At 35.5% G+C, this 14,937-nt stretch overlaps 5 protein-coding genes across 7 annotated transcripts in view; 2 read left to right on the forward strand and 3 right to left on the reverse strand.

Annotated features, from left to right (window-relative positions):
* Positions 1-14,937, reverse strand: part of LOC660828 (inter-alpha-trypsin inhibitor heavy chain H4) — a 51,892-nt gene that overhangs the window by 3,625 nt on the left and 33,330 nt on the right. The window contains exon 1 of one of the 2 annotated variants that reach the window (XM_064358600.1): positions 32-151. The exons of the other annotated variant lie outside the window; for it this stretch is intronic. The gene's annotated coding sequence lies outside the window, so the exon portion shown is untranslated. Of the gene's footprint in view, positions 1-31; positions 152-14,937 lie in introns of those variants that run through there. 2 annotated transcript variants of the gene reach the window in all.
* Positions 111-4,491, reverse strand: LOC103312278 (inter-alpha-trypsin inhibitor heavy chain H4-like). 2 transcript variants are annotated; one of them, XM_064358595.1, is made up of 14 exons: positions 4,194-4,491; positions 4,071-4,122; positions 3,791-4,021; positions 3,539-3,742; positions 3,228-3,488; positions 2,888-3,178; positions 2,300-2,846; positions 1,829-2,254; positions 1,738-1,776; positions 1,578-1,682; positions 1,376-1,532; positions 959-1,325; positions 807-906; positions 111-756 (listed from the first exon to the last, which is right to left on the reverse strand). In XM_064358595.1, the coding sequence occupies exons 2-14, from the start codon at positions 4,086-4,088 to the stop codon at positions 638-640; spliced, it is 2,865 nt and encodes a 954-aa protein (XP_064214665.1). In that variant the 5' UTR covers positions 4,089-4,122; positions 4,194-4,491; the 3' UTR covers positions 111-637. The 2 variants fall into 2 exon arrangements, with proteins under 2 accessions (XP_064214665.1, XP_064214663.1); XM_064358593.1 differs by having other exon boundaries at positions 4,170-4,491.
* Proc (Proctolin) lies at positions 5,040-5,810 on the forward strand. Its single transcript, XM_008192372.3, has 2 exons — positions 5,040-5,269; positions 5,312-5,810. The coding sequence occupies exons 1-2, from the start codon at positions 5,141-5,143 to the stop codon at positions 5,414-5,416; spliced, it is 234 nt and encodes a 77-aa protein (XP_008190594.1). The 5' UTR covers positions 5,040-5,140; the 3' UTR covers positions 5,417-5,810.
* Positions 5,802-6,149, reverse strand: l(3)neo43 (lethal (3) neo43). Its single transcript, XM_966929.4, has one exon. It carries the CDS (start codon positions 6,147-6,149, stop codon positions 5,844-5,846), a length of 306 nt encoding a protein of 101 aa, XP_972022.1. The 3' UTR covers positions 5,802-5,843.
* On the forward strand, positions 6,474-13,101 carry g (garnet). Its single transcript, XM_966877.5, has 11 exons — positions 6,474-6,613; positions 6,660-6,755; positions 6,799-6,927; positions 6,975-7,115; positions 7,164-7,433; positions 8,913-8,986; positions 9,034-9,182; positions 9,296-10,211; positions 11,877-12,416; positions 12,466-12,547; positions 12,840-13,101. Exons 1-11 carry the CDS (start codon positions 6,518-6,520, stop codon positions 13,002-13,004), a joined length of 2,658 nt encoding a protein of 885 aa, XP_971970.1. The 5' UTR covers positions 6,474-6,517; the 3' UTR covers positions 13,005-13,101.

The following is a 14,937-nucleotide window of genomic DNA, read 5'->3' on the forward strand; positions in this document are numbered from 1 at the left end:
AAAAATCCCTTAAAATATAAACAGAACTCACTAAATAATTTAATAAAGGCTTGGTTCTAATAATTTTTCTATAATGTAGAGCAAAACAACAGTTTTGCTCGGATTAGAGCTGGACGATAACTGACTCACTCACTCTCTTCCTTCTCCTCTGTCCGTATAATACTGCGCAGTGATTCGACATAAATTCGTCCAAAAACACAACATTATATCGAAATGCAAATAAAAATCATAATGTGAGCAATCATTGTTCATTATATTTGCAATAACAATAATTGCACTCACAACAACACGTAATTTGGCTACAAAATTTTATTCCTGGCTCGAGCGAAAATAATGGTGGATGCGCCGGGCAAATTGTTCGTCGGTTGTAAACCTATAAAAACATTTGACCTACACCTACATTCAGTCTAATCAGACAAATGCTCGTGAAATTTTTAACTCAAATTAGAAAACTAGGTAATAGTCAAAAAAAAAACATTAAATAAATTGGTATCTTCCGTAATAAAACATCAGTAAAATTTAAAAGGAGTTAGATGTTTCAAGTCGGTACAACTACTTTCGTCAGTTTCGTATAAAAAGGATGTTGGTATTGGATGATTTAAATGAGAATAGTTCACTATTTATTAGAAAAAAAATGTTAGAAAAAATAGTCATTTGTAAATTTTGTTGGCCCGACTCGCTTCGTTTCATCAACAACTTGCTTTTCCTCTTCATTAAAAAATGCAGCCTTTTTAAAAATCTCTTTTCGCATTTTTACTAAAATGGAATTAGTTTAGTAAAAATAATAACAAGAGTATTGTTTATACAGTCCAACTTTTCAACGCCCATTGTGCCCCCATTTCCCACAAAAACACACTTTTTTGGTACACAATTTAAAAAATCGTCAAGGTTGGTATAAAAATAAATCTAAAAGCAGTAAATAAAATTGTAAAAAATGCAAAATAAGTGAAAAAAATGCCTTGGACATAATTTCTTTTTTTACGAATGGCTTTATTAATGCGACTATGTTGATTACTATGTCGTCGTCATAACAAGACCGAACATAGCAATGTATCTCTCTTATTTTAAGTGGGAACGCTTCTTGTAAATAATATACGAATTTTTTCAAAACTGACGACTCTATTTTTTCAAAATGTTTCGTAGTGAGGCCTATCAAGTCCAAAACTACACAATACTCGTTAAATATTTCTCCTTGACTGAACTGCAGAGAGCACACCATATCAAAACACTTTACAAGTGCGATAAAATCAAAAACATGTGAGTCAATATCCCGCAGTTTTACACAAATGTAACCTTGTCCCTTCTCATCTACAAAAGTAACAAATCTAAAAACACGTTCGATCAAAAACAATTCATTGAAACACGTAAGGCTTACACAACGCCCAGCATTTTCCAAAAATATAAATCCGAAACATCCCTCCCAGTAAAGAATTCAGGACACAAAGTCCGAATCGTAAAATATGAATCAACCAAATTTTTTGCAATTTCTTCGTCATAGTCACAACATTGCAGAAAGAAATGTGCTTGCGTATCTGCAAAACCCTCTCAAGAATTTGGCCGAAAATTAGCAAACGTACCGTTAATTTGGGGCAAATGTGGCTGTGTGGTGTTCACCCAAGTTTTAAACTGCGTGATTTGTTCCTTGTATTTCAAACCGGTACGGACTTTGCGTATTTCAGAAGCTAAAATACAGTGTGCTTAACTTGAAAAAATTGTCTTAATGTTAAGTTTTCTCACTCAAATTAGGTAATTTAGGCGCAACGAAAACATGAGACTCTGTAAAATTTTTTTTTTCAATTCAGATAATTAATAACTAGATTATACTCACTGCAGTGACTATATAAACGATAGAAAGGTGAAAATTTAAGCCTATCCCTAAATCTTATACCGCGACACTCGTGTGTTTTAAACATACAAGCCGGTACTTGTCCATAGTCTCTTCTTGAATACAATAATAAACGACCAAAGCTTTCCAAAGCTTCATTCGGATCAACGACTAAATCATTTTCTTGCGGTTTTACAACCACCAAAGAAGTGACCGAAGTCACGAAAGAATATTTCAAGGCCAAATCGAGCGCTTTTTTGGTCAATTCAGTGCCATTTTCGGACGTTTCTGCCTCGTCTAGCAATTGTTTGACGGTTAAATAGGCCCAAGGTCGCTCTAGAGACACGTCACTTTCGGTCTCGTCTGTTTCAAATTCGATACAACCGTTGGTACAAAAAGCTTCAACGTGTCTCAAAGGTCGTGTGTCTCCTTCAACAATTTATTATTTTTTGGTTCAATTAACTCAGTGATTACCGCATCTTCCGGCTATCACAAATTCTGAACCAAGGAAAAAAATCGGGAAATCAATTCGGGTCACTTCTGAGACTTTGTCGACGTATTTAAATCGGACGTCTCGCAGCAAAGGGGAGAAAACAGTGCGGTAGAAATTTTGTAATTGGAGGGCGGCATCAGCTGCTTCGTAAATATGCCTCGAAAAGCCCAAATTTTGGGCCGACAATTTTTTCAAGAAATTTTTATCGGCGTCTTCACCGAAAGACAGGGAGAAAATTGCAGCCCTGTTTGTCCCTTGATTGATTTTAGTCACAATTTTGGTAATTTCGACCGGGTCACTTAAACCAACATTTGGTAAACCATCAGTGAGTAAAATAATCATTGGTTGGTGTTTAGTTTCAACATTTTGTTCGTAATTTTTTTTTAAAGTTCGTCGAACTAAAAACAGACCAACTACCAATCCCCCGATAATATTAGTACACCCCATGTGCATGTCATCATTTTTAATTCCTTTAGCTTTTTTGATATTGTCTTCAGTGAATTGAACAGCATTTCCTAAATTTAACTCCTGGAAAAAAATGTTTTTCTCTCAAATAAAAACAAACTGACCGTTAGACACGAATCAAGATTTTCATAGTCAAACTTTTCCATAAAATCAATTAGATCAAACTGTTTTTTTTCCAAATTCCAGACTGAAACATCTTCGGAAAAACACACAACATGAAACAAATCATCGGGGTTTAAATCGGACAAAATTTTATCCATTGCTTGCATTAACTGTTCGTGTTTGCGGCCCCTCATACTTGCGCTGTGATCCAAAACAAGAACTACATGTTTTGGGAACGTTTGTAGCCCACTTGGGGCGAAAAAATGAACGAAATAACCGTCACGTAACAAAACCTAAATGTGTATTATTATCACAAAAATATTAAAAGTGGTGATTTGGTACTTCGCCCCCTTTTGGGTCCCTTTCTACGTCATACTGCACAACAAACTGTCCCGCAAGCCCCTGATCTTTACTCCCGAGCAGCTCTGCATATTTTTTCTGCTGCTCTTTGTCCGGATTGAATTTAACTTTGGCCGAATTCGCATTAATCATTTCTGTTTTGGCACAAGGATCCAATTCGGGCTTATCGTCACTTATCTCATTCCCTGTACATAACGAAGGAGTTTTGACAAAGGTCAAAGGGCGCGTTTCGTCAATTTTTACCTCAAAATATCAAAATAAACACGAAATAATTGCAGTGAAAAACAAATTACTTCCACACAGAGATCATCAACGATTTGTCCCGGATGTACGTTAATAATAAGTTCGTATTGGCCATTCTGGCGTTGCAAAAGCTCCTCGTACGTGAGTCTGAAGATGATTTCACTCGACGGTTCAATATTCACCGAAACGGTGAATTTTTTTAAACCGCGAGCGTTTAGTTCGACATCAGCTGCACAAAACCCTCTTGAAATCGCCTAAATTTTTCAAATTTCAAATTCAGTTAAATGAAACTATTTAAGTACCTCAGTACATGTTGTTTTAGCCTCATCTTTCTCTTTCACATACGCATTATATATTTTTCCATCAATTTCTATTTGAAATTCTGAAATGAAGACATTTTCGGGCAAAATAACCGAAAATATGGCCTCCTTAGCTTGATTGTCTGTATTTTTTACTTTACTTGTAATTAAAGTTTTGGCAAAACGGTTACTTATTGTCGTTTCAATATGCATTGAACAGATTTCAAGAAGCACCTTTGTTTTTAAAATCAATATCACGTTTACAATGAGATAAATTACTTACAAAATTTGAGGATTCCATTGTTATTACAAAATATATATAGCAAGTTTCACAACTAAAAATGCCATAGATTAGTTTAATTTCGATTTTGATATTGTAAACCTTCGAGATATAAAGAAAACTCACTAAGTTGTTTCTATACTATGGATAATTATTACTCTATAACGTAGCGTAAAATAACTTCAACTTTTGCTTGGACCAGACCAAAGCTTGACTATAACTGATTCATCGGGCCTTTTCATTCTCATCCGTGTATTACTGCGCAGAACGACTTTCCGTCCAAATATCAAATTATATCATTTCTTCAAATAAAAAAAACTGAAGACCAGAATTAGAAGTAGATCCAAAAACCAACAAGTTTTATGGTCCACAAATTTAGTTTTTTTTTACTGTTATATCGAAATAAAACCGTAATTCGAGCAAACATTCTTATAGAAAGTATTTACAAAATTCGGTTACTCTAGCTCTTGAACAATAATGGTGGATGCGCCGGGCAAAATATTTATGCATTCGAAACTGGTCAAGTTTTTGTTCCAATTACCGGATAATTAATCAAACAACACGTTTTTTTATTTTTTGGTGGTCTAGCCAAAAAGACGCCCTCACCCAAACTGGGGCGTCTGAAAGTCGGGCGCCGCGACGCCACTCCGGAACAACCAACAAAAGATGAGAGAGACTGCATTGACCTTCGTCGCGAAAACTCGTCAATATTATCTACGGGGGCGCAAAAAACAACCCTACCACCCCCAAAACCCCCAAACCAATCAATCAACGAATCAAACAGCCATCATTTGTGACAATAACACGAGCAAACGCTAGTTTAATAATCACAAAGTCGACCAAACGCCCAGTTTGGAAGCGTGGCGCTTTGTGGCCGCCCCTCGTAGCGCGACATTTCGGATACAAATAAAAACTTTAATTTATACCCCAAATGTCCACAAGGTCACCAAAACCATCACCGAGATGAAATTTCCTCCTAGTTTCCACCCACGCCATTCCAAGGGTATAAAAGTTGCAATGTGGGGGTTGCGAGTCAGTTATTCAGTTGCATTTAGCTAGAATAGACGTTCGCAATGTTCGATAGAAAGTTAGTTTTTGCTCTCGTTTTCGTCGTTTTTGCCACTTTAGCGGTCGAAGGCAGGTATCTACCAACGAGGTCCAACGGGGACAGGATCGAAAAACTCCGCGAGTTGCTCAAAGACGTAAGTAAAAAAAATTGAGATTTTTCAACACAAATTGAATAGTTGTTCGAAAATGAGGTCGAGAAAGAAGAGTACCAGGCCGACGCGCCCCCGCGGTGGCACCCCGAAAGCAAGCTCTTCTACAAACGCGAGGCCCCCGCACACTAGACCACCCCCACAACGACAAGGCAACGGACACGGAACACGATTTTTAAACATTCAATGTCATAGGTAGACACATTTTAAACTTTATTTTATTACCGACAAGAACAATTATTTTTGTAAATAAGTGGCCCCCTGATTGACAATAACGCCACGACCCTTGATAAGCAATTATGTAGTTTTAGGGAATTGTGTCAATTACTTGACAATATTATCATTTTAGAATTGATTGAGAGACCGTCCCGAGGGAGGTTGTCGGTAATAAAGCTCTTTATTGCAATTTGTGAAGCAATATTTTGACGAAACTTTTAATAAGTGTGTCATTTGTAATATCCTAAGGTGTCTTATTAAAGTGTTACATGGAATATGTGCATGGGAATAAAAATATATGAACATCCAATCGCTTTTTATTATTTACAAACTAATAGTTAAGTTATTGCGTTGTCTGCTCCTCCCACGGCCGGGGCCCCCTGACCTGCTCCCAATTATCGATATCAATCTTCTTGATCTTCTCGTACTCCGACTCGAGCGTGACTTCGCCCGGTTTCTTCATTTCAATCCCCAATTTCTTCATTTCTTCGGGCTTAACACTGGAGACTCGTGAAAACTGATACCTCAACTGTGCAAATTCACGGAGCCCGAACGAACCCCCCAAAACCACAAGAAGAAACGGCAAACCATATTTCACCGAACGTTTATTCAAAAACTCGTTTATTTTCGCCCCCACGTTATGCAACATTTTTTGAGGTTATGTCACCACATTTGGTAAAAAACAGTTTTGGGGGTAACAACCGGTCGGTGAACCTCCCCCAGGGATAAAATCACCAGTTTTGATCAATTATACGACTCGTCAAGGGCTAGGAACGCGTTTATTGTGTGTTATTTTGACGAGCCGCCACTGTCATCTGTCATTAACTTGTCAGTTGTCAACGTGGCTACGAAAAGTAAAAAACTGGGGCGAACGCTCGAGCGCCCCTTTAAAACATCCTGTGATATGAAAGAACTGAAATTCGGGCGATTCTGTGCGGAACTATTGCCCCAATTCGAACAAACTGGTCGGGTGGCTGTGTCGCCCCCTGATTTGATTTAGTCAGTTTTTTACGCAAAATGGCCTTAAAGAAGGTTAAAGGGAACATTGAACGCATGTTCGACAAGAATTTGACCGATTTGGTCCGCGGGATCCGCAATAATAAGGAGAATGAGGTTTGTGCAAAAAACGAGGTTATGTTAGTTGCCCCCTTGATTGTAGGCGAAGTACATCTCGCAATGCATGGAGGATATCAAGCAGGAGCTGCGACAGGATAATCTCTCAGTTAAGAGTAACGCAATCGCGAAATTGACTTATGTGAGTGATTTGGTAAATGATTTCGATTGATTGTGGTTTTTAGTTGCAAATGCTGGGGTACGATATTTCGTGGGCCGGCTTTAACATAATCGAAGTGATGAGTTCGAGTAAATTTACGCTGAAACGGATCGGTTATCTCGCGGCTAGTCAATCGTTTCATTGTGATTCAGAGGTGGGGTAATTAAGTCCGATTAAAACGTTGATTAATTGGGATTTTAGTTGCTCATGTTGACCACTAATATGATTAGGAAGGAGTTAAACTCGCAAAATCAGTACGAATCGGGGCTGGCCTTGACGTCCCTCAGCTGTTACATCAGCACTGACTTGGCCAGAGACCTTTCAAACGATATTTTAACTCTTGTAACTACCCAAGTCATTTAATCAAACACAACTAATTGTTGCTTTTAGTTAAGTTCCACTAAACCCTACATTCGGAAAAAAGCCGTTCTAATGATGTATAAAGTGTTCCTCAAATATCCCGAAGCCCTACGTCCTGCCTTTCCTAAACTAAAAGAAAAGTTAGAGGACCCCGATCCGGGGGTTCAGTCGGCTGCAGTCAATGTTGTGTGTGAACTGGCACGAAAAAACCCCAAAAATTATCTAAGTCTGGCCCCAGTTTTTTTCAAATTAATGACCACAAGCACCAATAATTGGATGCTAATTAAAATAATCAAACTGGTAAGTAGTTCGTATTTTTTTGACTACGGACAACTAAATACTAGGATGCGGGACGATGTACGAATAAAATGTCCCCGTTTTTGGGAGTTCCATCACCGACGGCAGATGGCGCAATATTAAAAAATATATTGTGTAGCACAGACTTGATCGGAATAATTTTTTAAATTTGCGATTATAAATTAATAATTAAATTTTTTAATAAAATAAAATAAATTAAATTGAGTGAATGGCAACTAAATGTAACTGAAAAATATTTGACTGACGTATTTTTATTGTTATTTTTATGCCGTAAAGCTAACTGTTCTTTAGTAAAAGAATATCAAACTAATTCATTACTCATTACAAATAATTAAAAAAAATATATATTCAGCGACTCAGTATTAAATAATTATTTTTGATTATAAAGAATAACTATTATAGACAAATTTTGAAAAAAATTACAAGTATACAGAAAAAATAAAGTATTTAATAGTAGTAAAAGCTTATTATACTGCTCTTCAAAAAATAACTTTTTTTAAATCGTTGATTTTACTTAAAACTATAACTGTAAAGTTAATAATTGGGACAATAATTTATAACTAATGGTATAATTTGTTCCAAACCTCTATAAATCATTTAAAAAATTGACTATAGCATTTTTTATTTTTTTTCTTTTTCATATTTTTCATTAAAGTTTTAACGTATGCTATTTTAAAGTATGCTATCATTGCATCTGACGATCTTTTGACTATTTCCTATAATATCGTTACTTATCTATATGTGTAATATTTCTTGAAGAAACCTTTCATGTCTATCGATACTGTGCTAAGATTTTTTACCAAAAATCTAAGGGAGAATAAAAAAAATTGAAAAGACATGTTATATTTTTCAGCCCCTTATAGGAATAAAAAATTCTCTGAGGATTCCCTGGTAGTTTTCAATCTTTTTTTTATTTTATATGCACACACATAAAAAACAAAAAAAAAATTTTGAGAAAAGAAAAAAATATTTGAAAAAAGTCTATATTATAGGAAAAAACTGAAAGTAGTGCGTTTAAATCTTTTTATACTAATTTTATTTAAAGGAGAATTGCGTTACAGACCAGTCTTATCTTCGATTACTAATTATTTTTTGAAATATAGAAGATATAGTACTTTTACCCCTTTACTCCCTATTTCTAATACGCTCTTATAAATAAGGTTGAAGATATAAAAAAGGTAAGGAACTAAGTTGTAGAGAATTAAATATTCTTTAAAAAAAATTGTAGTCTAAGATTAGAAGAATTTGAAAGATTTGGAAAATGCTTTTTCTCATATTTATCTTGAAAATTTTAGACAGTAGTAATGAATAAATAATAAAAGTAATTAATATATTTTTGGGTACAAAAAAAGTCGAATTATTTTGTATCTCGTTTCGCCTCCTAGCATATAGTTCTCCGTATTTTTTTTAAATTAACTGGATTAGGTCCTTTGATAAAGAAAACAACGCTTTTTATTTTAGTTCGGTGCTTTAACGCCTCTTGAACCTAGGCTAGGTCAAAAGTTGATTGAGCCTTTGACTAATCTCATACACAGGTAGGGTTGCGCCCTTTGTTTTATCATAATTGTTTTAATTATTGTAGCACTTCGGCAATGAGTCTCTTATATGAGTGTATAAATACGGTTATAGCAGTTTTGATAACAATATCGTCAGGAATGCCCAATCACGCCGCTAGCATACAACTCTGTGTCCAAAAACTGCGGATTTTGATTGAAGATTCCGACCAGAATTGTAAGTTTAGCGTGGGGCGAGTCATGTGTTTTTTTTTTCTTAAATTATTTTAACAATAATCACGTCACTCGCTCCATTAATTCGTAATCAGCGCCTTAACAACCGACTTCCAGTGAAATATTTGGGCCTTTTGGCGATGTCAAAAATCCTCAAAACGCACCCAAAAAGCGTCCAAGCCCACAAAGACCTAATATTGCAATGTCTAGAGGACAAAGACGAGTCCATCCGACTCCGCGCCTTAGACTTGCTATACGGCATGGTCTCGAAAAAAAATCTAATGGAAATCGTCAAAAAACTAATGGTCCATATGGACAAAGCCGAAGGCACCATCTACCGAGACGAACTTTTAAACAAAATAATTCTAATTTGCTCGCAAAACAACTACCAATTCGTCACGAATTTCGAATGGTATGTTACTGTTTTGGTCGAGTTGGCGCAGATGGAGTTCGGGTCGAAGCAAGGGCACGTGATTGGGGCGCAATTAATGGACGTTTGTATCCGAGTTCAAGCGATTCGTCCGTTCGCCGTCTCCGAAATGGCGCAACTTTTGGACGTTTACTCGTCAACTTCGCAATTTACGATAATGCAAGAGGTGTTGTATGCGGCGGCTTGGCTGTGTGGGGAGTTTGCCTCCGAGTTGAAAGAGCCAGAGAAGACGCTTCGAGCAATGTTGAAGTATAAAAGTTTGCCTCAGCACATTGAGGCTGTTTTTATACACAATATAATCAAGTTGTTTGCTCATGTAATGCGAGGGTATGAGGAGGAGGGGCAATATGGGGAGATTTTGGGGCTGTGTGATGAGATTTGTGTAAAGTTGGGGGAGAGTTTGAAGTCAGGGGAGTTGGAGGTGCAGGAGAGGTCAAGTACGTCGCTTATTATCGTGCAGATTGTGAAGGAGGAGATTGAGAAGGTTATGGGGGGGACGGGAGAAGGGGAGAATTCAGTGTCGGGGGATTTACTCGCTCTGTTTACGGGGGAGTTGAATCCGGTGGCCCCCAAAGCCCAGAAGAAGGTCCCAATACCAGAAGGGTAAGAATTTAATTACAGGTTTCTGTAATTCTCCAACTACCACATACAAATTTTCCACTGAAAAAGTGATAATAATTTCTAATTGCTGTTTCAAAAATCGTTACCTAAACCATTTTTCTACTCTTTACATTTTTTCTTCATGTTTTTATTTTTATTTACTTTTGTCTATGCTTTTGTTCACCTTTCTTTATTTTTTAACATTGTGTCTTTGTGTGTTTTTACGTTTTATTTGAGAAAAAACACCAATTTTTACAGTTTTTGTTTCTCTAAGCCTTCGGTATTTTATCTACTGTTAATGTTTATTAAAAATCTCGCCAAAAAATGAGTGCTTAAGGGCTTTAAAGAGACAAATAACACAATTTGTAATCCAATTCGACGATATATATAATTTTTTTTTTTTTTTAATGAAAACAATTTCAAAATACAGCTTCCTGTATTAAAAAATTTCAGATTTATAGCGTAATGTTTATTAAAAAACGCACGAAAAACTGAGTTTTAACCAGAGACACATAAAAAGAAAAATACAAAACAATTTTTGATCCAATTGGAAGATATTTTGATAACTTTTGACTAAAATTTCCAAGGTCCGAAGAATAACACTATGTAATTACAGGTTTCTGTAATTCTAATTTAGCCAGTTTTGAACAGATTTACAATTAAACAACCGGAAAACATTTATTTTTACTGAAAAAAAGTAATTTTTATTCATTTATTTTCTCATTGAAAACGAGAATAGTTCCTAGTTACAGTCTCCTGTAATTTAAAAACACCAAATTTAACCAATAATTTGTCCCGAATTTTGAATAAAACTACAACTTTTATTACTTTATTGCAGTCTTTTTGCAGTTTCTTCTAGTTTTTTTTTCTATTTTTATTTTTTATCTACTTTTATTCACCTTATTTTGATGTTTTCTACGTTTTACATAGTTTTTAAACAATTTTTAAGAAATTTTATATTTGTTTGCTCTAAGCCTCCTATGTTTTATTGTTTAATGTTCATTAAAAATCTCCCGAAAATAAATTTTTAAGTCAGAAACGTGTTTAAGCGCTTTAAAAAGTGAGATATAACGCAATTTTTGACCCAATTCGACGTTATTTTGATAATTTTTGACTAAAACTATATCCAATTTCCCAGGGTAACTATGCAATTACAGGTTTCTGTAATTCGAATTTAGCCAGGTTTTGAGCAGATTTATAAATAAACAATCGGTAAAACACTATTTCCACCGAGAAAAATTTTTTTTATATATGTTTTATTACAGTTTTTACAGATTTTGTATTTGTATATTTTATCTACTTTTATTCACCTTACTTTGGAGATTCTCCGTGTTATATTTTTTTATACAATTTTTGAGATAGCTTAAGTTCTTTAAAAAGAAAAGTATAACCCAATTTATTACCCAATTCGACGATATTTTGATAATTTTTGACGAAAATTTCCAATACCGGAAGGATATCTATGCAATTACAGGTTTCTGTAATTCGAATTTGGCCAATTTTAACCCAAATAAACCATAAATTACTAATTTCACCGAGAAAAATGATTTTCTAATAACTTGTTTCATTGAAAATGTGAAAACAAGTATTTCTAATTACAGTTTCCTGTAATTAAAAAACCAAAACTGTAGTTTTTTTTGCATTTTTTGGACAATTTCTTTAATTCAGGTTAGATTTGGACGCTTGGATCAACGAACCGCCCGAAGATTCGGACTCGTCAAGCGATCACGAGGTCTTCGACAACCTTTTCATCAAAACGGAAAAATCAGACTATGGCAATTCGGTTCGGTACCAACCGGAACCGACCGAAGAAGAAATCCGCAAAAGTCGCGAAGCCCGAAAATACGAACAACAAAACAATCCGCACTATCTCAAAACATCAGACGTTGATAAAAATGCAAACGATAGCAACATTGATAACATCCCAGTTGCTGAAATTGATTTGAACATTCCGTTGAAAGTCGTGGGCCAAAAACGTTCCGACAAATATTTGAACATGAACGCGAGCCGGAAGAAGACGAAAAAGAAGAACAAAAAGAAGAAACACAAGAACGAAAGTTCCTCAGACGAGGAAAATGCGAATGAAGGTCCAGTAGTTGAAGTTAAAAGGGACTTGGAGTTGCCCGAAGGGGCGACTTTGTCGGACTCCGACAGCAGTCACGGGCACGTTGATGACCCCCATAGGGCCCTCAATATCGATCTAGAACTGTGCGTTTGCCCAAAATTGTCTTTTTCTTCATTAATTTCAAAATTCCAGGCCCCCAGTTTACGAAACTCCAGTCAAGGCGGTCGAGGCGAAAGAGGAGGAAAAGAAAGTGAAAAAATCGAAAAAGAACAAGGTAGGTTTCTAAGACCACCCAAAACCTGTTTAATGTTTATTTTCTTCGGCTTTATCATCACAATAAAACGGCCCGATTATCTGATCGGGTTATTAACACAGAATCCCGGAAAGTTTATCGAGGCTATAAATACAAACATTTTTTCATCACAAATGTACACATTTCCAATTACGTAATAAAAATACACACGTTTGATTGGTAAATACAGAGTGATTCGAAAAAAATTTGGTGATGGACGACAGACGAAACAATTTTTAATTGCCTGGTGAAAGCGTTTAATCGATTGTTCTAGGGCGAGAAGGAGGAGAAGGAGAAGAAGAAGAAGCACCATGACAAGGGCGCGAAGAAAGCGAAGAAGGAGAAGAAGGAGAAAGAGGGCAAGTCGAAGAAGAAGAAGCCGACGTCTGGCTACGAGGAAGCGCTAGGTATTTCAACACCCAGCAAGGAATTCCAATGATTTTCTCTTTATGTGCGCCTACAAATCATTTTATAATCATTCAAATTAATCATGTTATTGTATTATTGTTTATTAAAGAAGCGATAAAGATATCAAATGTCGTTTTTCTTAATCCTTGTGTCACGGGAGGGTGGGAGGCATTGGGTCAAGATTTATCGGCCGAGGTAGGTTACGGACGATAAGCTTAATAGAGGTGAGTGGCTTTTAGTTGCTAATGAAGAATTCCGTTTTTATGCCGAAAAATTTCATTCATTTCGACGTGACGTAACGAACAAGCCTTGACCTTAGTGTTAATTAAAAGATGAATAAATTATAAATAAATTCGAGGCTTGTAATCGACTAAGAAAAAAATATTTTGTCTAGTAATGTTTCGCGTTGTATAACACATAAAACTTTTATTATGCGAGTGTGAGTGCCAGACTTCCGGCAACTTTTGGGCCACACTTGTACCGATTTGTTACATCAAGATTATTCACTAAATCGCTCAGACTTCAAAGCCGGCTTTACTCGATTTCAAGACGACTTATTTTTAACTTCACTCTCAAACCATTATTTATAGCAAAAATTGCAACAATTCCGATGCGGGACACTCAAAAAACCTCTTGAAAATAGCTTCAGAACATTTTTTTTACTAAAATGTGCAACTATAGGGAAAAGAAAACCACCATACGTTTTTTTCATCTTATTTTCGAGACAATTTTTCTATAAAAAATATCTACAAGCTCGAAAAACTCAGAATTTTCTCCATTTCTGTAATTTTTTGGGTCTATTTCCGATGAAAATTTCCAAAATAAATGCGTATTTTTGTTGAAACAATAATTTTAGACATAAACCGAAAAAAAATAGCAAGCCAAATTTATTAGCACACAAGAGAGGTAAGTATTTTTTTCAACCTGCAATAATTACCCACTTACCGCACGTAACTATAATAAAAAAACAATTTTTATTTATTTATAGTTTTAATGAAGAAGAGAATAATTCCTATTAGTCTCCTGTACTTAATTCAAAAATCACAAACTAAATTAATAACTTAAAAAAAGCCCTTGAAAATAGCTTCAGAACATGTTTTTTTTTAGAAAATCAGTAATTATAGGGAAAAGAAGATATTTTTAGGCCCTTTACTAAAAACACGCTTTTTTTAAACAATTCATTACTTTTACCATCTGACAATTTGTTTTAAAAAAATGTACTCAAACGCTTAAAAAACGTACAAATTCCGCCATTTATGTAATTTTTGGGTCTATTTGCGACTAATTTTTCCAAAATAAACGCGTCTTTTTGTTAAAACTGCCTCTACAGTAATTTTAGATACCGACCGGAAAAACAGCAAGTCAAATTTATTAGCACACAAGAGAAGTAAGTATTTTTTGACCTGGCATTTAATTACCCACTTACCGCACGTAACTATTATAAAAAAGGGGTTAGAACAGCTCTCCTCATATGAGCACAAACAGAAAAAAAATATAGCGACCTAATTTATTACCATACAAGGGCGGTAAGCATTTTTTTGACCTGGCAATTGACCCACTTACCGCACGTAACTGTAATAAAAAATGGGTTGAAACTGCGTCTCCTCATTGAGGCACAAACCGAAAAAATAAGGGAGCTAATGTATTAGCACACAAGGGCGGTAAGTATTTTTTTTGACCTGGCAATTAATTACCGACTTACTGCACGTAACTCTAATAAAAAAAGAGTTAAATCTGCGCTCTGATTAAGACCCAAACCGAAAAAAAAATCGCGAGCCAGATTTATTGGCACATAAGGGCGGTAAGTATTTTTTGACCTGTCTTACCGCACGTAACTATAACAAAAAACGTTGAAACTGCGTCTTTTGAGCAAATTTATTAGTGGACAAGACAGGTAAGTGCTTTTTTGCCGCTTTTCCGCCCTGCAATTATCCCCCGGTTCGAAAAGCTCGCTTTTCGGCCTT

The sequence above is a fragment of the Tribolium castaneum genome, chromosome 8 (assembly GCF_031307605.1).
Source record: "Tribolium castaneum strain GA2 chromosome 8, icTriCast1.1, whole genome shotgun sequence".
In the NCBI taxonomy this organism is placed as follows: Eukaryota; Metazoa; Arthropoda; class Insecta; order Coleoptera; family Tenebrionidae; genus Tribolium; species Tribolium castaneum.

Coding starts and splice junctions, on each gene's coding strand:
- g (XM_966877.5), top strand. CDS start 6,518: ATGGCCTTAAAGAAGGTTAAAGGGAACATTGAACGCATGTTCGACAAG. Junction 10,212..11,876: donor AAGGTCCCAATACCAGAAGG/GTAAGAATTTAA, acceptor TCTTTAATTCAG/GTTAGATTTGGACGCTTGGA. Junction 12,417..12,465: donor CTCAATATCGATCTAGAACT/GTGCGTTTGCCC, acceptor TCAAAATTCCAG/GCCCCCAGTTTACGAAACTC.
- LOC103312278 (XM_064358595.1), bottom strand. Junction 3,743..3,790: donor CTAAAACAACATGTACTGAG/GTACTTAAATAG, acceptor TGAAAAATTTAG/GCGATTTCAAGAGGGTTTTG. Junction 1,683..1,737: donor GCCTAAATTACCTAATTTGA/GTGAGAAAACTT, acceptor ACTGTATTTTAG/CTTCTGAAATACGCAAAGTC.
- Proc (XM_008192372.3), top strand. CDS start 5,141: ATGTTCGATAGAAAGTTAGTTTTTGCTCTCGTTTTCGTCGTTTTTGCC. Junction 5,270..5,311: donor TCCGCGAGTTGCTCAAAGAC/GTAAGTAAAAAA, acceptor CAAATTGAATAG/TTGTTCGAAAATGAGGTCGA.